General features: G+C 36.8%; 1 protein-coding gene across 1 annotated transcript in view; it reads left to right on the plus strand.

Moving 5' to 3' along the window:
* The window catches only part of DDC (dopa decarboxylase), a 47,954-nt gene that overhangs the window by 16,130 nt on the left and 6,282 nt on the right, over positions 1–25,542 (plus strand). The window contains 6 exon segments of the mRNA XM_009906540.2: positions 5,754–5,820; positions 7,879–7,973; positions 9,829–9,896; positions 13,992–14,068; positions 17,506–17,525; positions 18,254–18,352. Coding sequence (XP_009904842.2) covers positions 5,754–5,820; positions 7,879–7,973; positions 9,829–9,896; positions 13,992–14,068; positions 17,506–17,525; positions 18,254–18,352 — 426 coding nt within the window.

A 25,542-nucleotide genomic window follows, 5' to 3' on the forward strand; every position in this document is an offset into this window, starting at 1 on the left:
TGATACAGACCATGGGCTGTAATGAGAATATAGTTTTAATGGCCTCCACTGAAGAGAAAATTGGAGACAAACCTCTTCCCCTCTATTTTAGAAACCAAGAACTTTAGAAAATATGTGATGATTTTTTTGAGAAAGGTCATGTCTGACTTGATAGTTGTTTCTTTTCTTCCAAGTGCTAACATTTTGAAAAGGAATAACATAACTTAAATCCCTATGAACTGCTTTCAGAAGAATTAGAAGATCCAGCTTACTTACAGTTATGAATAAGTGCCAAATGGGACAAAGAGGCTTGAATTTCATGAGGCTCTTTTGAAAATTTAATCTTTTTACTCTCTTTGTTATTAAATTTTAATGTCTCTTTTTATCTAGTATGAGGATGACTGGAGTGAAAAGTGATTTTGTCTGTGCAGAATGGTGCTGATTTCTAGCCTGCCTAGAACTTAGTGAGTCCTTGGGATGACCAAGCAAATCCCATTGATTGCCTTTCAATATAATAAGACTATAAAGGAGAAAATAAACATATTTAGGGCTTTCAAAATGAACTTTCTTCTGTGTGGTGCACCTCTTGAAGCAGGCATATGTCATAAGGCATATTTTATTTATTTGTTCTATGGTAGTACCTCATATATAGGTTGTAAATAGTAATTCCCTACTATTCTTCATATGTCTAGCAAAGGAAATAAAAAATTATAGTCTGTGTATTCAGTGATGCATTTACAAAGAGTGATTTAATGTTGTTTTTCTTCCTCTGTTTGTTTAGCTATGCAAAACAGGCTTTCAAAGACAGCAGAGGCTCAGTCTGAGCTAATATGGCCTGTACAAGGTCTTCATTTATTTGTATACATAAAACATGCCAGCTTAGATTAAACTAGATCTCATTATCCTTATGGTTCGCCTCTTAGCTCAAAAGGTGCATTAATTCCCTGTCATGCTGAGCAGCAGTCCACACACTGTTTTACTGCACTCCTTTCAGGCTTGTGGATTCCAAAAGCCTTCCCACTTCTTTTGTCCTTGAGTAATTTGGTGCTGCTTTATTTTTGTTCTGGTAAAGAAGATATGCACATTTCCAAGAAAACTCCTTATGCCACTTTATTCCTTGTCTCTCTGTATTCACTGATCCTTCATTAAGAGAAGTAGTTTAATAGCCAAACAAAAAATTGTTAACACAAGAAATTCTGCCTGAAGAGGCTTGTGGCTGCAGAAAGTTCATTCCTAATGAAGACTTCTTGGCTACATCCAAGCCAATGTAGTCTCCTTTATCAGAAAAAACAAACCAAACAACAACCAAACAAGACACAAAAACCCCACACCTTTTGTAGAGGATTAAAAAAAATAGAAGAAAATTACAATGCCTTATAGGCATGATTCTTCTCATATTTATTTAATAAATGAGAAATTATACTGAACTTGATAGAAGCTCTTTGCTTGTAAAGGTGAGTGGAGAATCAGGTGCATTTGCTTGATGTGAAATCGATGCTCCCATTACAGCAATCTGGAAATTATAGGTTTGTTTTTCACATACATAGGATTTGGCAGTCAGCCTTTTTTTTGGAGTGGCATTGTCTCTTAAAATGAGTATTTGATTTCCTATCCACCATCAATAACTTTTAGCACTAGTAATGCGTGTATCTTTTTGTTTAGTGAAGGCTATTGCAAATTAGTGTACCTGTATCTCTACTTCTGCTTCCTTTTTTATTTCTAAGTTCAGACTTCTCTTTCAAAGTATGTTTGCAGCAATTGGAACAGAGTTGTTTTCATATAGTAAAGCAAGAAGACTGTGTAAACAAAGTATTTAACTGTGTCAGGTATTGGCACTAAAGTTGCCATGGTTTACTGAGGAGCAATTTCCAAGTGTGGCTGTTACGCAGCCCTTCATCTAGCCACCAGCTAAGGGGGAATCTTTAAATCACATGCTGAAGTCATGTCCATCTCATTAATTATAAGCACTAACCAGTGGATCAGCACATCCATAAATGCCTATCTCAGCAGGGCCCTATGCTCCCAGCTTCAGACAGGCCTCCACACTGGATGAATGTTTACTGGGATGCTGAAATGTGGAGACCACAAAGCTAAGCACTTCTAAATTCAGATTTAGGGTCCACTCCATTCCAGCTTAGTTCACTTGGCTGTGAGCTTTATGCCCTCTTTCATAAATCAACTCTGATACATTTCAGCTAGCATCTATACAGTACTATATGATTCATCAACCTCATCCAGTATAAAGCTGCTATAAGATGATCATGTTACTGCTGAACAAAGGCCCTGCGTGAATCTCTCTGGCTTCAGCCGAAATTACCATTCTGAATGCTGATCTGCACAATATTAAGAAGCAGGCTGTTTGTATCGTCTTACTTCAGAATTAGACTGACAGAGGAGCCATGTTTTCAGTAGAAGATAACACTTAGTTCCTCACCACAGATTTTCATTTGGAAAAGCATTCTCATATATACTCAGATATCTAGGGCAATGCTTCTTAACCCACAGTTTGTCAGTTATTGCTGTTTCATAAAATACTGAATTGTGATTTAGTAAACTGTTGCAGTATTCTTCAAGCCACATTCTTATGAATGCAGGCTGGCAAACAACTGAGTAGGAGAAAATAAAAACAATGAGAGAACTTTAAAACTTCTTCGCCATTTTAGTTAACTGCAAAGGAGAAGCTTCATGGTAAAATTATTCAGTGTCCTACATCTCTCAAAAGCTGTAGGAAGTCTTCCAGTTGAGAAGCTTGAGTCATTGCTCTCAGGCATTGTAAAGATTCATGCATGTTTACTGACACAGCTCTTGATTTCAGCAAAGGAAGGATTTTAGCTACTTTGTATTTGTAATCAGGGATGAATCAAATTTGAAGTGCACAACCTGAAAAGGATAAGGCCTGCAGGCTATACTGAACCATCAATCCCATTTCAGTGATGCAGTCTGTCCCCTGCTCTTTGCACAAATGTAATTTTACTGGTGTTACACAGGTTAGCAATTGAGTTAAATCCATTGTGTAGTACTGAGGCAGGGTAATGAGAGTCCTGACAAGAACAGATGCTGTCACTTGAAGAGGTTTCTGAAAATTAAAGCAAGTAGCTTTGAGGTTTAGACACCTGCAGAGAGGACAACAAAATTATTTTAGAAACTGAGTTATACTTTGTAGAATCAACCATTATTTAAACAACTAAGCATACATTTGAATTCATACAATCTCTCAGTGAAGCAACATACTCTTAATCCTGATTAGAAAAAGAATACTGAAATGCAGTGTAACACTGAAATAATGTGTAAGTTTCTGCTGTAAAATCTTAATTGTTATCTTAATTGCTGGACTAGCCAAGGTAATGTCTAATCTCTCATCTCTAATCTTGTCATCAAGTCCACACTATGTTATGTGTGTAAAAGCAGTGTAAAAATCTATAGTGAACTCTTTAATTGGGTGTTCTTCCAGTCTATGGGGTAGACTCCTATCCTTTATGTATGTAGAAAAAATAGAGCTTTTCGGCATGGTATTCTCCTTTTATTGTGGCCCTATTTGCAGATCTGTAGTGCAGCCAAAGATGAAATGCAGGTTTTTCCGGACTGTAGGAACATCTTCTGGAGACAGCAATGTGATAAAAATTTTCACTCCATACATGCATGCCTTCTTATTTAAAAAAGGGATCAAACATTTTCCTTAAAAACAAACAAAACCCCGCAAACAGCTACATCCCTTTTAAAGCAGCCTCCCTCAAAGGATAGTTAAGCTTCCAGAGAAATCATAAACATACCTCAAGACACTGTGATTATTCTATTTCTTATGTGACTCAGGAATATGGGAAGGCCTAGTATAGATAAAGGTTATGAGTATTTTGAGGGGAAAATGTACTAGCAGGAGAATTGTATTAAATATATAATCTTTGTGTTTCTCATTTTCAGTACCGTATTTGCTTCAAACTCAGATTCTTAGTAGCTTGATAGATAAAAAACACTGAATTGTTCTTATTTTGGTAATAACTTTTTCAATAGCCAATGTTTTTATTGGTGCAATGAAATTCTTAATTATAGTTATTAATACTGCTGTAATTGTAAAGTTGCAGGCACGTGCACTGTGAGGGATAAAATGTTTTCAGGGTTTTATATGGCTTTGTATAGACCAAACATGATTAAATAAAGGCAGGATATGACTCCTCTAAAAATGTAAAAAAATTTACATGAACTGACTACTATCTGAGTACTTCCCATTAAATAGAAAAATTCAGCTGTCTACAACAATTTAAAACATCTTTAAGGTATATGGTATAATATAGATGTAGAAATATTAAAAAATGTACTTAAAGGAGAGATTTTTATCTCTCTAGCAACAGATTATTGAAGTAGTACAATATTCTCAGGATCTATGATTTTACATTTCTGGCTTTTTGAATACATGCCCACCTGACCTTTTACTGCATGCTTACATTAGTGTAGGATTTCTTGGAAATTTGGAAAAATCTAGTTTAATAAGCAGTAAAACAACAGTCTCTTCCTTTTCATGAATTTGGTACAACCTTGAAACTTACAAAATTAAAATCCTACCACATTTACTCAACTGTCTCATAATCAGATTATTTATCCCAAAATGCCAGACCTTTCTAGTGTGTTGTTCCCACTTTATTTCACAGAATGAAAAGGGGGGAAAAAAAGTTTGATGGGAAGTATGGAAATTAAAAAATAAACAAACATGTTAAAGTTTCATGAGAAGTTAGTGGGAAGGACTGGTTAGGGGACCCTCAGAGGGAAAGTAAAATCTTAGTCCTGATATGTGTACAGAGCCTGCTTTGAGATGTGACTGTAGATGATTTGTAACAGTCTCCAATATCCAATAACTGGTAGCAGTGAAAAGGTCAATTAGATCTCTAGCTTGAAAGCAGATGACATGAATGTGGGTGAGTAGTCAAGGGAACAAACAAAGGGTAAAATATTGCTAACTATCAAGCAGGTCTGTTGAGTTAGAGCAGAAATACTGCAAATGTGTATCACCTTTTAAAAAAAAGAAAAAAGTCCCTTCTGAAAAAAACTGGCACCATTTAACTTTTGAGTAACAGGAACTCCTAGAATTAACAAGGTAAAAGTGAAATACAGGAGAGGCAGCATGTGAATGCCTGAACTAAAAGAACAGAGAAGAAGATATATTTGGTAAGTGAAAATGTGATACTGGGCTAAAGCAGATTATATGATTTTGGCAAAAAAAATTGCTGCTGGCATAATAAAATGAAATATTTTTTTTCAGCAGTATTTATTGTAAAACTGTGAGACAAAAATGCATTGTATGTACTTTTAGTGTATAATTATATCTATGTTCTATTAGGACAGTATGTTTGTTTCTTGATAGGTCTAGCGGATGGACAAGTATCATTGAATTATTCCATTGTCTTCTAATAGGTCTTGTCACGACTAGTTGCAGATACATAAGGAAAAACAGTGAAAGCAAAAGACAGTACATTGACAGTGTACTAGGCAGACAAAGTCATTAGAAGTACAGAATCAACATTCTAGATTTTACATATTTATAGTTGCCTCCTGGCTGTGCTATAGTTTGTGTGTGACCTCCAGCACCCTGCTTGAGTTCAGAGCTATATTCTCAAGAGTTCTCAAGAGTTCTACTAAAGAATAAGTATTGGCTAAAAGAAATTTATTTGCTGTATCTCATCTATCTTTGTTTATTGTTGCCTCTGCAGACATTTTCTTTCATTTGATAATTTTCTTTGCTGTAACACTTAAAATTTGTTGCCTTTTTTTTTTTGGCTCTGCAGTTTTGTGCAACACTTGGAACCACACCTTGCTGCTCCTTTGACAAACTATTAGAACTTGGTCCTATTTGTAAGTCTTTGCTACTATTTCCTAAAATTGCAGATACAAGTTCAAGCCATGCTGAGTCATTTCCAGGGCATTGTGTGGCGTTGGCATGCAAATTCAGTAAGGCTCCTTATAAACGAGACCTTCAGTTACGGTTCTCATTCTAATACTAGGTGAAGCCTCAAGCTTGCATTCTCAAACCTTTGAGGAGTACAGAGGACATTGCTTCTAAGTTTTTTTGTGGGAGAGTGTATTTTGGAACACTGTCAGTTAAAAATTACTGTAAGCACTTCAGTTTGTAGCATTTTTCTTCAAGCCCTTTACCTGCAAGCACCACTAGAGCAATGCTGAGGAACAGAGAAAAGCTGAACTCTAATTCTCCTGTGCACCGTGTGTTTTGTTTCTGTTTGGTTCTAACAACTCTGAAAAGCATATAAACACACACCAAAAATCCACATGTATTCTCCTTAATTCTTCCTCTCCTTTCCCCTGGCAATAAAACAAGAAAAATGCCAGGCTGTTTGTTCCAGTGACCAAGCCATGGACTCTTCCCAAGTATTTCTGTGTTACGATCTGCTGTGTGAAGCTTTGATCTGCAGCAAGGCTTGGTCAAAAGCACACAATTTTTCTTGGCTGATGAAAAGGCAGCAGAGCACATCTTATCTATTTAAGTGTACACTTAGAACAGGAAATTTATAGCTATATTCTCTTTGAATCAGCCTCCTAGAAACACAGCTAGATTTGTTGTTCTGTTAATTTATTGAGGTGGGGCCTAAAATAGTCAAGTTTTGCGTGGTGGTGACTTGCTCTGTGAGTTTTCCTGCCTTTCAGGGAACAGCACAAGTGTCAGAGGCTCAATTTCTCCTAGTCCTCCTGTCTAAAAATGTTTCTAGTTTTTTGGTTAGAGATTATTTTGCTGTTAATGTTATTCCTACAGACCTGACCTAATACAATAGTAACACCAATACTTTTAGGTGTAGCAACTAATTGTGTGTGTTTCACATTAATGTGCAACAGAGATGAGCAGAAGGATTGCATGCTACTCAGACTGTAATTCTTATGCTAGCTTTTCTGCTTGCAGGTGAATAGTCTTCTTACTATGCATGACCAGTAGTCCGTTGAAATAAAGGCAGTCTCTCAAACCAATTATATTTTAAAATAAATAATTGGTTGAGCTTTGAACATGTTTTCAAATAAATTTAAGTCATGGATGTTATAAATAAATTCTTACTAGCTTTCTTTCCAGACATTTATGCAAAACAAAATGTAGTTCACAATAATGTAAACTCCAGCACAAATTTGGTGCCAAATTGCAGGTCTGAAGGGCTATACTTCTAAATATGGAAATACCCATCAGTAACCAGTGTAAAGATGTTATGTGGGCTTTAATCATCAGCTTGTAGACCAGAATTGCTACTGTGTCCAGATGATGTATCGCAGAGTATGGACACTAAATTACAGAGAAAACAAGAGACTTGTATGCTAAAATATTTCTGCACAGACCATTCAGTGACTAATCAAAACTAGCACTTTCTTAACCTTTTGGTGCTTGCTCTTGCATAATCATCACAGTCCTTGAAATAAATACTTTGCTGCACTTAGTACAAAAGCTGGCACATGCACGTGTATCAATATTTAGAAAATAATGTCTGGAGATGTGTTTGTGATTCGTGAGTTAGATTGGGGAGCACAGCTAAAACATTAGCTCCTTTTGCTAAAGTAGATAGTTTTATTACCATAAAAATATAACTACATCTATGGATACATTTTAAAGGCATATAATTATTCTTAAAATAAGTTAGTATTTTATGTTGCTTAATATTAATAAGATAAATCTATACCTATAAGGACTCTGTTCCAGTAGAAGTGTGGAGAAAGAAGAATGTGTTATGTATACATCTTTGTGTATTAATGGGAACCCAGATGGTAGAAACATTTAATCTCTTAATTTAATTTTAAATGGGAAAAATAATAACATCAAAGGAAAGTCTCTCAGGCACTTGATATCATGCAAATTAATAGAGCTTTTTAAGCTGCTGTTTAATTTATTTCCCCTTCAATTTTTTTTTTTTTTTTTTTTAGGTAATAAAGAAAATATCTGGATGCATATTGATGCAGCCTATGCTGGAAGTGCATTCATCTGCCCTGAATTCAGACATCTTTTAAACGGAGTAGAGGTGAATGAAGTGTTTCTTCTCTAACAGCCTGCTAAGACCTTGCTCTTCCACAGAATTTGTGTGTTTCTCATGCATCCAACATTAGTGGCTCTTCTAGAATCGGAGTATGCTGCACTTCAGTTTGCACTACAAATCCCTGTCTATACTGTTACATTACTAATACTAATTATTTTTTGCTGGTTTATTCTGGGAGTATGGAAGTTACTACAATGTGTAAGTTTGGCCCTCAAAATAGTAAATAGTAGTGAATCAACAAAGTGTCTTACAAAATAGAAAAAAGGGACTTTTTACTGGTACTCTAATTCTACGTTACACATGCACAAAAAAGTTCAACAAATTAATGAGCTCATCTTTTGCTTACATCCTGAAAGTCATATAAGATACAGCCAGTAGCTGTATCTCAAACAGACAGGATTTAATAAGTGAGAGAGCTAAATGAAATATTATCCCAACAGCACTCCTGTTCCTTTCCCCCACCCCCTTGCTGAGCTACTTAGCATTCAAGTTGCTCAGATAAGAATACTTCAATTTCCTGCTGCTCCCCTCAGACAGTCAGATAAGTCCTTGCCTTTCACTTCATTGGAGAAAATATTACTGTTTGGTAAAGCCAGAAGTTTAAACACAGGACTGATAGGTAGTGACTAATGAAGAAGAGGAGGGACAGCCCCTTCACAAATAAAGCATTTCTTTCTGTCACTTTTTTTTATCAGCTTGTTGTAATTTCCTGTGGGGGCACATATTTTTTAAATTGTTGTTATTGGTTCCTGAAGGAAATGAAACAGCATCCTTTGTCTGGGCCAGCATTTGTCAGAAGAATAAATATTTAACATCTGTGAATAGGCTTCCTGCCTTACATGGTACAAGAAGATAGCTAGATAGATGTATAGATAGATGTATAGATAGATTATTTTCTCATATGAGAGGAATCATTAGTTGTTTACAAGTGACAGGGAAGGTTATAAGAAAGAAATGAGAACAGAAAAGTGATGAAGTAGTCAGACCCTGGTGCTGCCAGGCCCTCAGCTCTCTTTTTTTTAAGGCTGATGGCTGCTGCCTTTTTTAACACACAAATCATGGACAAAGCTTTTTTCATACAATGTCTGCTTTTCCTGCCTGGGTTTCTTCTGATGCCATGCCTAAATATATGTCAAGTAAAGCAGTCCTGTTATATGATTTATATGAAGATGTATTGTGAATGCTTACTTTGTGATGGCTATTCTTTTGACTTGGACAATAAGACATATTTCTGATAAAAGAAAAATACCCTGGCAGTTATAAAGGAAAAGAAATTTCCTGGTCAGTTGTAATTTTATGAATGAATGTGACAGAATCTGAACACACACTCTCTCTATATATATATATACAAGTAAAAAAATATAATATATATATATAAAAATATATAATTTGTCTCTCTATATTATTTTTTTGTATATATGTTTAATATTCTTGGAAACAGAAAGCTTATTGAATTGTTGTTGGAAATTGGAATACAAACCACAGTGGATGTTCTTGTATATACAGATATTTGCGGGTTTTTTTTTTAGTTTACACCGAGATACATACTTTTCCATAGTGTATGTATCTAAAAAGTAACATTGTTAGCAAATGCTCAACATATTGATAACACCTATAGCCTACCTGCACACATAACCTGAATTTCATCCCCCAAATAAATGAAGATTTAATAACTACTACAATAGTTTTTATGTAAGTGGCATCAGCATGAACATTATCTACAAAGGCCCAGTTGTAGAATTCTTTGGTAGTTAAGCTGTACTCAAAGAATCTGTCAAAGTTGTATTGTTGGTACATGTATCCTTTTTCATAATTCTGTTTTTTGTTTATCCACTCTTAGTTTGCAGACTCATTTAACTTTAATCCCCACAAATGGCTCCTAGTGAATTTTGACTGCTCTGCTATGTGGTAAGTATTACAGTAAAAGGAAACATTATAAGAAACAAAATTTGCATGTTAAGTTAGTCTACCTTTCTAGCAATCAATGCTTATTTACATTTCTCTGTTGAAATTAGGAGTTCTGGATAGCTTTTGCTCTTGTAAATTATTTACAAAATCCACTCTTTCATTTCATACAAGTTTCAAAAAAGTAAAATATAGAAATAGATTTGAGCTCCACATGATGTTCTAGAGAGACAGAAATTCTGAGAAGTCTGCATATTCAAACTGGCTCCATTTTGAGACTGTTTTAAAATGAAAATTAAAAAAACCCATTATTTAAGGGTGTTAACAAACAGCATGCCATGCAGAGCTTTTTATTATTTTCCATAAAATTTCTTTCTATTTGAGCCTAGATTCTTTCAAAGGCCTTTCCAAAAATGAAGAAAAGTAGATGACTTAAAAAAAGACAACACAGTTTTGTTCTGATTTTCAGTTTCCTCAGATGGCAGCAGGTATGAGATTTTGATATAAAAAGATGCCAAAATAGAAACCCATAGACATACTTTGAAATTATGCAGTAATCATAGTAGTAATATAATAGCAGTAATAAAAATACCCCACAATACCCTATTGTGTCCCACACTGGAATCTCCAGAACTCCATGTCTACTATCATCATGACTAATGATGCTTGCTACCAAAGCAGCTGTCCACTAAGTGCAGACTATTTAGCAAAATAAATTAAAACATTAGTTTCAGTTACAATGGAACTTAATTTGCAAAAGTGAAAAACAAGAAGTGGAAATGGAATGTTAAGAAGGAGATACTAAAACATCATCCAGAAAAAGGTCACCTTATTTAAAAGAAGAATAAATGTGAGACAGTGATCACTCAGTTGCCTCTGGTTAACCTTCAGCTCTTTTAATAGTCAGCAAAGCTGACCTTTCTACAAATACACAGATTGTTTAGGTATTACATTTTTTACTTTAGTAGGTTTTTTCTGATGTAGACACTTCAAATATTCCAAGTAATTTGGTTATTTTCATTTTTCCTTAGAGTAAATGGGTTACATTTTGATCTTGATTCATCAGTAGTGGCAGTCCTTAACCCAAGGCTTCAGTTTGTATGTACCTCATAATGATATGTCTCTCTCTGCATGTAGAAATAGGAAGATGATAACCTCCTCTCCTTTGGTATTTTCTTCCATCTTTTTGTCATCACTTGAAGACATTGTTAGCAAAATAGCCACTCGGGAATGAGACAATACACAATTATTCTCTTGAATGTCTGTAAGACAATTAGAGGTTAGAGTCCAGTCCCTGCCAGTTTAATTTCTCATTAATTCTGCCTTCCTCAAAGTCATAGAATCATAGAATGGTCCAGGCCAGAAGGGACATGTAGTCTGACCTCCCTGTGGAATTCTGCTAAAAGTATTTTACTAGGCTTTCCAGGAAAACAAGATATATACAATCCACTATAATATTGCCTGAAAGGCTGAAGGAACATGGTAAGAAAAAGTAACTGTGAAGGATACATGGAAAGGATCCATGGGAATTACTAGCTATGATATTGTAATAATATGGGAAGAGTTCAATAAACAGTGAACACCCTTTCAAAATCAGATTAAGCTGAGTTCCACTGACGTGCAGGATTCTAAGTCACCCGGACTCCTCAGTACTTTCCCCAGTAAACACTCCCAATTAATTTCCCTGCAAATTAAGATGATCTAGTCATTAGATCTGTAATGTAATTATTTAACTAATCAGTGCATCATTGATGTCATTTGGGATTAAGAGGCAATGTCATTATGAACCTTTTGCAAAATATTCTCAGATGTCTTGATGTATGTACAGAAAAGAATAGTCAATTTCCTATAAAGATGAATTTAATATAGCCACTCTGATGGGGATATATTTCCTGTATTCTAATCTCAGAAACCTTCAGAGGCTGTGCCTTGAAACTACCACTCAATTTTACCTGGCTTGTTTTATTGGTACCCTGGAATATTATGAAATAGGAAGAAGTGTCTTCTTTTGGAGAAAATGAAAAATATATCCTTAGAAAGCCTCGGTATTTTCATTTTTCTACCACTGTTTACAGGGTTTAAGTATTTGGTAAGAAGCTGCATACAGGAAATGATTATCTGTAGATGGAAGTGTAGTTTTCCTGATGGTTTATAATATAAAGGCAGCTTTTTGGTTATTGTATCTATCATTTTAAATGGACAAAATGGAGTGAGACTGTTAAAAGCCACAGATGTGCAATCCAAGGAAGTCACTTTCCACAGATTTTTCACTACTTTACTTACCAGGACTTTTGTTGTCTATGAGCACTCTGTGCTACTCAAGCTAGATCTTAGTAGGTCTGTTAGCATAATATCAAGCCTTAAAACACATCTAGTTTATTGGTGACATTTTTGAAATATATATTCACAATCCTTCAGTCAACCAGGGATATTTGCAAAGAAAGCTAAGAACATTACTTCCTTTCATTACCAGGCCACAGAAGCACTTACTGCAAAGACGCTTAAATACATATGGTGAACTGTAGACATGGTGTATAAAGGTGCAACTCATCTGGTTCATTTTCTTTGATGTCCAGGATTTGGATTTATTTTAGTAATCCCTTTAGATTGTTTTTCATGGCTGCCAGATTAAGACCTGTGATGTTCCCAGATGGAACAGGCACCATCTTTTAAAAAGCGATAACATTGCCAAGGAAGTACAAGATGACAGAATTTTTATATCTTCCAAGTTAGATGTTCCGTCAGAATAGTCATCTGTTCCATTGTTCAGCACAGCCCATTACAGAAGAAAAAAGGAAGCTCTCACAAGACAACTAATGATATTGCTTGTAACTTAGGTTAGTTGCGTACAGAATATTTACCCTAGCTAAACCTGCTGTCAGTAAATTGTTTCTTCCTTCTGTCCAAAGGACGTTTCCAGCTCACAAATAGGTTATTGTTTTTATTGAGAGCGTTCTGAGTATCTTTTACTCCTATGCACTTTCCATACCTTAAGGCAAGTACTTAACTGTAAACCTTGGTACTTTCCAGACTGTTAGTGAGAGGAAGAATGTTTGTTTGTTTGAATAAATTTTATATGTGCAATTTTGATGTGGATGAGAGTGGGTGTATGTACTGGCCTGTGTGTTTATACATATCCACAAAAACACTGGAAATCAGATTTTTACTGAGAAATCCACAATTTTACATTAAAAGATTAAAAAATGGAAAATCATAAAAGGTTTGGCCTTTGATCATTTACAGTATCCCCATGTTGACATAATTATTGCTTACTTTGTAATATATTTATAGGCCTAACATAATGATGTAGCAGTCTTTCCCTTTTTGATTTCTGATTTCTTCTTCCCAGTAAACTCCAGCATTTGTGGAGGTGAGTCAGTCCTACACACAGAGTGAAGCATGAAACAGGAAAATCTTGTTATTATCCACTGGTAAAACATAGCTTAGTCTGAAAGGCACACACTGGCTTTTGAACCTCAGTCCAGTAACACCACACACTACCTGGCAATACTGAGGTATACTTCTCAGTTCTGCCTTGTGCTGTAGTATATCTGGCAGCAGGTACATATTGAATCATCTATGGACAATGTGGTATGGGAGGGAAGCCTGAGTCTGGACCAGGTGGCTCATCTCTAAGAGTGCTGCCACCATCGCAACGTGGAAAGACCATGGCCAGCATCCACAAAACCTCATTGTGGCTATGCATAGTGTTTGGGTAGCTACAGCTCTTCCCACACAGCTTTGTACTGCAGCAATTTAAAGGCAACTTCTGTTGACTGCAAACATTAACATTGCTTCAGCTAGTCTCACATTCTGGTGTGAGTGTCTAACACCATAAAAAGATCCTCTGTGTCTGTCTCTTGTCTGTTTTTAAACATGCAGTCATGCTGCCCATTCCTGCTGAGCCTTACACTTAACCACTTGTAAGTAGAGGACTGAGACGGCTGTGAAAAAGCACTGAAAATGGCACAGGCTGTGCTCAGGAAATGCACTAGTTTAAACCCATGCAATTTTGCTTCAGTTCTTCTGGAACTTTAACCCCTTAAATTTTAATTCTTAAATTTCTCAAGTTGACTTTTTTGTCTTTTTTTTATACAGGGTGAAAAAAAGATCAGATTTAATAGGTGCCTTTAAATTAGAACCTCTTTACCTGCAGCATCACCATCAGGAGTCTGGTAATTCTATAATCAAACGATACTATTATTAGCTTGCTTGCATGCTGATATTTTATGGAAAAAATACTTAACATGACAACTTAAAACTTCCTAAGATGTTTAGGACCCCATTTCTACTTTCATAGTACCCTAACAAGTTGAGCTTTTTAAAGTTCAAATACATCTAGTGAGACTTTTAGGTAATAGGAAAAGCAACCAAAGGAAAACCATTTTATAAAGCATTATGTTAATACTTTTGTATTGGGATTGTCTCAACTTACCACTGACTCTTTGGGGGAGAGTTGAAAAAAATCTTAATGATCTTTTTTCTGTCAAATCAACATATAAATAAACATCTGATTGGATGCTGTGTTATCAAGTCCCTCAACATGCCTTCCCCAACAGATCTGTCTGCAGAATGATTGCAAGATCTGATTTGGTTACAAAGTTTCTGAAGTCCATGACTCCTTTTCATAGCTCTGATTCAAATTTTCAAAACCCCATGTCAGGAGCAAACACTACCTGAAACTGCAAAGAAGGGCTGAGCTGCATTTGATATCTCTTCTCTAGTTTGACTGTAGCTACCTAGGCATTATTGTGTTACTTTCATGTTCTTACATTGATTGTAGTGAAGGCAGTAAGTGGAGGCTATTCATCTTGTACAAAATGCTCATAAAAGCTCTTCACAAAATGCTCACAGAGAACTTACAAATCTTAGGTCCTGTACAAAGCTCCTTAATGGGTTAGTGCTGCTCCTTGCACATACCTAGCAACTGCAGAATGGCATTTGCCATGCTGAAGCCTGTTTTTACACATTTGGTTATTAACTGATTAATTGTGAAGAAGGTCACAGTAGTGCAGTGTCAACACGTGCTGTAAATTCCCTCATAACTTTCTGAAGAGGGTGAATCACACATGGATGTTCTCTTGGAATTGCCAGTGCTGATCTGTGTTCATAAGGGTATTATGTGTATTTTCATATTTTCTCTGCTATGGCTATGAACTCATTGATATTTAAATTAATACCATCTGGAATTCTACCATTCACTGAGGGCCTTAGGGAAAATGGAATACTTTGCATTAATCCTAAACTGGCAGAAATTTTGCATTTTATTAAATGTTTGCATTACCAAACAATGCAAATATAGAACAGTGCAACACATAGGAAAATGCAGTAACTCTGCAAAGGCTATATTGTCAAGAAAAAGTATATACCCTTTTGGGGGGGGGGCTTTTAAAATTAAAAATACAAGTTATATCGAATAAACTTAAGTCACTAGTATTTACTTAATACACATGAAAAACATTTTTCTTCTGGAGAAAAAAATCCAAGCGTAATTAAACGAAAATATGTTCTTGTGTCAACTGACATTGGTGATTCAAGAACCTTAGATCTTCCCCAGGTTAAGTAACACCAGAACAAAACAAAACATTCCTTAAAACTTTCAGTGGCTCTCAGTGAGGCCACCTAGGTGGCCTGAAAATTTTCCCAGGTAGATACAAAGTTGTTCAGCTTTTGTCTGGCCTTCAGAAGCTCTGCTAACATGTTCTGTGATCTGGACATAATGATTTCAAAGAGATCAACTGATTACTGGCAGTCTTGTGACACAAAATTTTTCTGTGCTCTATTCCCACTTGCTATGAATTTTTCAAAGAGCTGGGCAACGCTTTTTAAATCCAAATGCCTCTCATTGTAACCATTAAATTAAATCCACACTTATACCTTCAATAAACATAGTGAAATTTGCAAAGGTGTTAGGCTGTTACAGGCCCTATTGATCGCTCTGTGATTTATAGGATGTCAGCACTCCTGGAAATATTACTTGTTTAATGGAAGGTCTTATTTTCTGAGCATGTCTTAGGTCTGAGTATTCCCATCGTACAAGGCAAATAAAGTAGCATTTTTGAATTCACTGCTCTCTCACTCAAGAATTTAAATGAGCAGAAAAATCTCTCTCTCTGTAAGCAATTACTCTTAATAACCATATGGCAATTATGTATGCCCCCAAGGGGAAAGTCTTTACTTTGTCATTAATTATAATTTTATGTGATTTGCATCATCACGCCAGGAAGATTATACTAGCTTGCATGGCAACCCAAGATATAGGTCAAATCCTAATCACAGTGTTAGAAGAATGCAGCTTTATACTCTATTGTGAACACCACATATGTTCCCACAATGCAATTCCTCCTGGTTAAATACAGATGTAAGATTAAGTTTGTAACCAAGGACTAATCATTGATTGCATTCTGCTTCACAGCCTGTTGTGGATCATTAGACGTAGCCCCTCACAGGAGTGTAAAATTATTTATCTGTCACCAACTGCTTTCTCTTTTGCTACCAGTCTTGCAGCCATCAAATAAAAAATGGCTGCTGCAATGCAGAAGAATGTGGCTGTTACAAAACTATCTTGTTACCAGGCCGAGACAACCATGTTAATTCCCTAAACTCTGGGAAGAGGTTAATGATTGTTTTTTGTTGTGTGTGGTTTTTTTCACCTGGAAAATAATCTACTGACAGGTTAAAGAGCCAAATAGCTTTATGTTGCAAGGAGGAAGGGCCATGGTTTTTAATGTTTTGCCTATGTAGATGAAAGAACATTGGCAATAGAGATTGTAATACAAGAAATAGAGTGGTTTTTTTTTTTGTTTTGTTTTTCCCTCATAGAGAATCTAAAGACTGAGAATTATGTATAGGTGATAGACGGGTCATATTCAGAAGGTACAGTTCTATATAGTATCTTGTGGTTCACAATTCCAGGATCACTTAGTACTTTCCATACTTTTCTATGAGCATATACTCCAGCACAGAGTAATAAATCAGAGTAAGAAACTAAGCAGACGCTTCCAAATTTTCCTAAAGAAGTGCTTTAAATTTTATGTCAGTTTAATTTCCATTAGTGGCTTACTCCAAGCAATCTAATTTTATATTATGGTTTCCTTTATTGTGAAATCAGTCACTTATTACGTATGCTAAAGGATTAGCCACAAATATAAGAATGAGTATAAAAGGTAGTTAGAAGTAGATTGTTTTAAAAAATGTTACCAGTTTGCCTGGGTAAATAGAGTGAGTTTGAGGATTCTGCAAGCTGTTGAAAACAAAATTAAATAGCCATTTTATCTACTGCTTCTTTTCCTTACAAGAAGAAAATAAACACAGTAATTAATCCATCATCTCCATAGCATCTGCAGTATATAACAGAAAGGAAAATTGTATTTCTTCTCCTGTAAACTGTTTAATTTGTCAGTGGTATATTCTGAATATTTAGGGAACGAAGCTTATTACAAGCACCTTCCTTTAGCTTGCTGCCAAGTATCCTGCTAGGTATTTAGTAGTACTGTTGACGCTGACGATGCTGAGGGATAGCTAAGGTACAGCTTTTTCAATAACATTAGAATGATTGAAGTCTTTGGCTGTTGTCATGAAGTAATATGAATATTTGCTCTTTAACTTGCAGGCCTTGTAACAGATTATCGGGTAAGTACAGCATCAATGAAAAAAAATAGTATTATTACTTGTGTCTACTGATATTTTCAGGGCTTTTATTTTTCATTGCTATCATAAACCTCAAAACTTTGTGCTACTTTCTTGGAAAGAAGCAGCTTGCTCAATTTGTAACATTCCTCAAGCTGAAACTGTACTGTTTGAAGAAAAAAAAAATTGTTTAAAGGCAGGAATTGCCTTTCATGTGCAACATCCCAAGGGTTAGGGAGGAGAAAGAAATGTACTAAATTGTTTTTTTCTTCCCATAGTGAATAATACAATCTATTTTTTTAAAAATGTATATGCTTTTTAATATTTAACCAATGGAAACGGTGCTGTATTAAAATGGCAAATGTGCCCATCATTGTATATGCTAGCCCCACAACTGTAAATATGCCCATGTGCATGAGCTTCTAAGTAAGATATTTTCCTAAAACCTTTGGGGAGGCTTCTGGATACACAAAGAAAATTTCACTTTCCTTGTAACCCAGCCCTTCCCTTCTGAAACCAATCACATCTTTTAATTTTAATCTGAAAATTTTGAGTATTAAACAGTCAAACTAGCACATTAACTAAGAACAGATATTTCTCCTATTATTTGATGCACCTAGGATGTGGCACTGTGATAAGCTTCAAAATCATCACAGAATGTACATTTTCTGCAGTGTCACTGCAACGATGACTTCTAATGTGGATGACCTCCCTTCTCCCTGGCTTTGCAGCACTGGCAAATCCCCCTGGGCAGGAGGTTCCGATCCCTGAAGCTCTGGTTCGTGCTGAGGATGTATGGGGTCACAGGGCTGCAGAAGCACATTCGCAAGGTAACTGGAATTTCCTCTCTTGGGTAACACGTTGTGGGATGGCAGAGGAAAATATGATGGCTACCTATCTACATTCCATGACGCATAGAGGACAGGGAGGTGATTCAAAAGAGCCAGCATGGATTTACTAGGGGCAAATCCTGCCTTAGCAACCTAGAGGCTTTCTGTGATAAAGTGACTAGATCAGTGGGCAAGGGATGACTTAGGGATGTGATCTATCTGGACTTCTGCAAGGGCTTTGACACAGTCCCCCACAACATCCTACTTGCCAAGTTGGAGAGATATGGATTTGATGGGTGGACTGTTCAGTAGATGAGGAATTGGCTGGATGGTCACATCCAGAGGGTAGTGAACAATAGCTTGAAGTCCAGATGGAGAGCAGTGACAAGTAGTGTCCCTCAGGGGTCTGTACTGGGATCTGTATTGTTTAATGTTTTTATCAATGCTATAGACATTGGGATCGAGTGCACCATCAGCAACTTTGCAGATGACACCAAACTGAGGGGTGTTGTTGATATACCATAGGGACAGGATGTCATCCAGAGGGACCTGGACAAGCTGGAGAGGTGGCCCACATGAATCTCATGAGGTTCAACAAGAGCAAGTGCAGAGTCCTGCACCTGGGTCAGAACAATCCTCATTATCAGTATAGGCTGGGGGAGGAGGTGATTGAAAGTAGTCCTGTGGAAAAGGACTTGGGGGTGCTGATGGACAAGAAGCTGGACATGAGCAGACTGTGTGAACTTGCAGCCCAGAAGGCAAATCACATCCTGGGCTGCATCAAAAGAAGCATGGCCAGCAGATCCATAGAGGTGATTCTGCCACCTGGCTCTGGTGAGACCACACCTGGAGAATGTGTGCAGCTCTGGTGCACTGAATACAGCAAGGACATGGACCTGATGGAATGGGTCCAGACGAGGGCCACAAACATGATCAGGGTGCTGGAGCACCTCTGCTACAAAGACAGACTGAGAGAGGGTTGTTCAGCCTGGAGAAGAGATGGCTCCAGGGAGACCTAATAGCAGCCTTCCAGTACCTGAAGAGGGTCTACAAGAAGGATGGAGAGAGACTGTTTACAAAGGCCTGAAGTGATAGGACAAGGGGCAGAGCTTTCAAACTAGAGCAGATTTAGATTGGATGTTAGCAACAAGTTCTTCACCACGAGGGTGGTGGAACACTGGAACAGGTTGCCCAGGGACATAGTTGAGGCCTCATCTTTGGAGATATTCAAGGTGAGACTCGACAGGACTGTGGGCAACCTGATCTAGTAAGGGATGTCCCTGCTTACTGCAGAGGGGTTGGACTAGGTGATCTTTGGAGGTCCCTTCCCACCCAAACCATTCTGTGATTCTAGGACTTCTGTATGTAACAGAAAGCACAGGCTATACAGGCTTTTAGACAGCTCAGTTCAATAGCAGTGCTGCTCTTTTACTTCACAGTATCATATCACAGCAGGATCAAAACTGTTATCAGATCTGTGTTAATCTTGAGGGAGGACAAGTCTGGGAATTTGGAATTTCTACAGTGTGGGACCATAATTCCCTCTCAAATTAAGCCATAGCAGGTCGATGATTTTATTGCAGAAAAACGTGTTTATTAATTACGTATTTGTTTTATTAGTGTGCACTAGATTAAGGGACACAGTAACTTATGGGGCATGTCTAACTGTGCTGCTTCTTTGTTTCTTAATTAAAATGTATCTATTTAAAATTTTAAAAAGAGGAAGTGGACAATTTACAGTTTGTTAACATTGTTATGAATAAATACTAAGTTTATTCTTTATATAAATCCAAGGGATCTGGTACCAGTCTAAATTACATATATTCTTCCTCTTTAGTAAAGTCAAATTCAAGTATACCTTTTGTCTTTATGAAGTCTAGGGAAAACTAGCAAGGGGTGATCCATGACTTGGCTTTAAATATTTAAAAAATCTCCATTGGGTAAGGTTAGTATAGAAAACTCCTCACAGACACACATTCCTTTCTGTTGTGGTACTAAACAGAGTAACTATTAAGAAAGGCTTTCTCCCCTGTTGTAAAGTCACTGCATGGGTAAGTCTCCTTGGATTTGGAAAGGTTCTGGGATGGAAGGTACCCTTTTTGCTTCTCATTTTTATCATACTGTAAGTTTCAACTGCCTACAAATGCCAAAATTAGATTTTTATCCTTAATGAGGCTTTCAGAAATAAATGTTGACAACAATGGCAATCCTGATGTTGTGTTACCCTTGTGGCAATCCGATACCTACCCTTCTGATGAAAAACTGATACAAGGTTTGTTACTGCTTTACTAGGCTACCATGACAATTTCTAGTAGGATTCTCTCTCAGGTTAAATTTCTGGATACTACATTTATTTCAATATTATGCTAATAGGGCTAAAACCCTCAGTGGGAAAATAGAGGGTTACAGTCCTTGTATCAATTACACAGCCTTCTATCAGGCTGGCTTCCACAGGTCAGTATTTACATTCAGTAAGTTCCCTCTTTATCTCCCAGATGCTTCCCTGACTGTCCAGCCAAAAAAATGCTTGTATTCCTACAATCATAGCTGAAGACCTGTTTGGATTTTTTTAAATATGTTTTCTGTGACAATACAGTTCAGGAAGGCTAAGCACATCAATGTTTTCTTAAAGATACTGACCCCAAAATAAAACCCTAATATGTTCCCTTATTTGTAAAGGTAATTCAGACAGCTAGCTTTCCAGGGGCTTGTTGAACTGAATGTGTATGTTTAGTATTTCCTTATGGACTAAATTGTTACCCACTATACAGAAAAAAGAAATTATGACCTCATGTTTACAACTTTGAAAGGGCAAGAGGGCTAATTAAGTGCAGAATTTGGCTCGCTGTATACATCCTTCAAACTAGAACCATTAAGTCAGTAAAAAGTAAAGGTGGTTGAGTTAAAGTTATATCGGTAGCTGCAAAATAACAATCATAAATGTGTTTCATATCCTGCACATTTTCCTCTCTTCTCAGGAATTAGCATGGGTTCTAGATATATTGTGATGATTCATCTTTTGGTAGTGTAGTAACGAAGTAAGTAACCAGCCTAGTACTAGTTTAGATTTTCAACCCTACAGTCAAGTTTCCAAATGAAAAGTAATTTAGAATTTAACTTCACGTGTTAACTTCACTTCAATGCTGCTTATCCCAGTGCTTGGCTGTGAAAAATTGCTTTCTTTCAAACCTGTTGTAGTTTCTTGCACATAACAGCTTTTATATTCCTGTCCTTGAAGATAATAGGGGGTACTGATCTTGGATTTGGGACTTATAGTTGAGTTTTAAGGGAAGGCCTGTAACTGCCAGAATTATTTCTGAAGCTCTGTTTATTACAGTGGGTGATAGATTGGACATAGCTTGAGTGAGGAGACTAAAGAGCAGTGGCAGACATTGTCAGCTTTCATGTGGAGAGTAGAGTGACTGGAGCTGGGGAAGTAGGAAAAAGTGCTTGCTCTCTGTTATGTTATTAAGGAGTTGACCCAGGAGGGACACTGAGTCAGACAGAAGAGCTGAGGTTTGAATGAGTAAATTGGGCTAGAACAGGGGGAAGGGGATGCCTATGTTTGGGGTGTATATGCGGTCATACACCATGTAGCTTTTCTATGTCAACATACCTGTGTGCAGGATATGTTGTTACCACTCATGCTATACAATAGCAGCTAAGGTATGCCTGTTCAGATGCAGGGCTGGGCCTTAGAATTTCAAGTTCTAGAGTTTCAATTATTTTCTGAGTTCATAAAAACTACAATATAGATGCTGTGGTTACCTAAGGGGGGAAAAAAATACACTTCACCTCCTAAGTTATTGAAGGAAGTTATAGTAGGAAGATTTATCCAGTGTTAATAGACTTGTAGTTAGGCTTCTTTTGTGCAGCCAGATGTCACTTACAAAGTGATTTGATATTTTCAATAGTGATGAGCTTCTGACATGATACAGAAGAAAAAAACACTTCATATTCTTAAGAAGCCACTCTACCAAAGATATCTGCAAGTATCTCTTAACAAACTTTTTTCCCCTTCCTTCCTCCCTCCCTTTTTTTCTCTTTTCTAACTATGTAAAATATGGTTGCTATATTTGCGACCTTAAGGTCTACATTAAAATGACCAGATAAACACTGCAACCACTGCATTTGCTTGAACTAAAATATTCCTGGGAGATGAGAATGTGTGACTTGGATTTAGATACAGTAACTTTTTTTGTTTTCCAAACCTTCCAGTTATGCAGTCTTTTCCCACACAATATTTAATATTAACCTATTACAAAGTATAGGTTTAAAGCAGTGGTAAAGGGGAGGACAATCATCTCTGAAGGAGGTGGAAAGAGAAAAATACAAAATTTGGAGGTATCATAGTATAGTAGTATCATAGTATCAGTCAGGGTTGGAAGGGACCACAAGCATCATCTACTTCCAACCCCCCTGCCATGGGCAGGGACACCTCACACTAGATCAGGCTGGCCAGAGCCTTGTCCAGTCTGGTCTTAAGCACCTCCAGGGACGGCGCCCCAACCACCCCCCTGGACAACCCATTCCAGGGCTTCACCACTCTCATGGTGAAGAACTTCCTCTTCACATCCAGTCTGAATCTCCCCACCTCCAGCTTCATTCCATTACCCCTAGTCCTATCACTAACTGACATCCTGAGAAGTCCCTCCCCAGCCTTCTTGTAGTCTCCCTTCAGATACTGGAAGGCCACAATTAGGTCACCTCAGAGCCTTCTCTTGGGTAAGTCCCCTCTCTTGGGTAAGTCCCAAAGCCACAGAGGAGATGTACAAAAAGAGCAAACCCAACAACAATTAAAAGCCTTCTACACTGATTCCAAACAGAGTCAGTATAAATGTGAAACCCTAATGCACCATTTGTAAATAGCCCGTTTTCAAACTGCTGGACCATCTATTCCTCCTTTGCTGGTTTAAGCCCTTTCAAAATGCTCAGAAGTAATTTGAGAAATTTAGCAGTTAATGTCAAATGTCTTTGTATCTGATCACAAACATTCTGACTCCACCATAGGACCAGAAGAAATTCATGTACCATGTCTTTTTTTCTTCACCAAGGATAATGAATTCCATTAAGAAGTAACAGGAGAGACCAAGAAACTGCAAACCAGCAATAACAAAGATAGTATTTCAACAGAGGAGTAGCACAGTCCAAGTAGTCATTGAGAAGATTTTGCCATCATTTTCCTTCAGAGTGTAGTGGGATGTGAGCTAAGGCAGGCAGAGAAGTGAAATCTATAGGAGGAAAAGTATGAAATGATCAAGACTAGGAAGGTATGCTTATTTGCATGTGCACAGGAATGTACTGTGATGTTCAGAGAAGTGCCCTTCAATCAAAAACTGCTTCAGTTCAAGAAGGCTTTGCCCAAAAATTGAAATTGAGTTTAAATATCTCGATGCAGAAGCATTTATTTCTATTACATTATTTATATATATCTTCACACATATACATACAGATTTTTTTTTTCAATAAGGACCACATCCTAATGCCTCACTTTACTGTTCCTGTTAGTGATTATGTAAGACATTTCCCTTAATCCTCAATAACCTCTCACTGCAGAAGAACATTGGCTATTTATCTGAGATAGATAATAATACACATACATTCCTTACAAGCTTCTTTTCTTCCATCTACTAAATTTCACTGTGAATAAAAGGGCTAGTATTCTTTTGCTACATATCAAGACTTTTCAGGCCACTTCTGTGCAGTCCCTGTGATTCCAATTTGGGAACCCATGTGGTAAAGGGATTGTCCAAATGATATTGCCAGAAACAGTTGGTTTGTATATGACTACTTTTTTGTTAAATTTTATAACAGTCCTAACTAAAACAGATTTTAAAGGTTAAATAATATGTGAACATCAGTTTTAACATCTTGACACAAATGTCAAAATCAAAAGCATTTGGAAGGTTAAAGTAGCCATATATCAGCCTTATTATGTACACATTCATCAGAAAACAGGACAGCCTGTCATTTTTTTTCCTCTCCTTCCTTCCTATTCTCAGTTTCAGTACCCACTTCTCCAAAGAGGACTTTATTTTCATAATTTACCTGCTTGTCTTGAGAAGTTCAAGCACGTGTCCTCCTCTGACTTAACTGCCATGCTCGTGTTCAGAGTGTGAGTACAGATCTTGGACTCACAGAAGCAGGTGTGATACCCAAAAACCCTTCAGTTTTAGATGTTTAACTTCCAGGCTTAATAATATTTAACTTTATTTTGTTTAATTATGTTTGGTTGCAACAATCTTTGTAAAGGCAATTCAGGATAATAGCTTACAGTTCAAAGGTGCAGGGCCTTGGGTATGTCAAGTAAATTTATTACAGGTGAAACCAGTTATATCGCCACTTTCTCTTGCTTCCAGTTCAGTATAAGCCAAAGCACTTGGTGCCCCCCAGTGGCTCCACACATTATTGCTACTTGTTAAGACGCTGTGGATCACAGAATCGTTTCAGTTGGAAAAAACCTTTTAAGACCATTGAGTCCAGGCATTATAAAACTTGACTTGCATCCAGACATGAACACAAAATACTTCTGCAATGCTGATTTGTGTTTTATTGAATAGTCTCTATTTTCTCTTGTATTTTAAATTATTTTTTCCTTTCTAATTCCTAAAAAGTCCAGTAGTGCAAATAATGCACTTAAATACCTGCCATAAAACATACAGCATGGGTGCAGAGTTTTCTTGTACTAAGTGCTTGCAGTAATCCACATCTTACATTTTTGTTTTATTTGGTTCATACCCAGGTAAATTTGTATTAACTTCCATTGGTGATTACATTCAATTTGTGAAATTTTCATCTCATTGAACATGTTGGGGGGTTTTGTAGCTTTGATCTCCAAGACCTAGCATATGCAGTATGAAATTTTGCAGAGCTGTGTAAAATACAGAAACATAGTTAAGTCTATAGAACACGAGGATAGGAGATAGTAAAAGATCCCTGTAACACATGTGCATACTTCACATATGTTTTCCATGTGGTTATGTTTACAGATGTATATGTATACATATACTGATGGTCAGTTTTTATAGTTGTAAACTTGTGCTGTTTATATTAGCAGAACATTCAAATGCCTTGGAAAGGATTAGGCATTTTATTGGTCTCACTGCTGACTCAAAGGGTTTTCAGTCTAATTTTAGAAGGAGGTCATAAATGGACATAATAAACAGCAGAGAGGAAGTGGTACTAACATC

The sequence above is a fragment of the Dryobates pubescens genome, chromosome 9, assembly GCF_014839835.1.
Source record: "Dryobates pubescens isolate bDryPub1 chromosome 9, bDryPub1.pri, whole genome shotgun sequence".
Taxonomy (NCBI): domain Eukaryota; kingdom Metazoa; phylum Chordata; class Aves; order Piciformes; family Picidae; genus Dryobates; species Dryobates pubescens.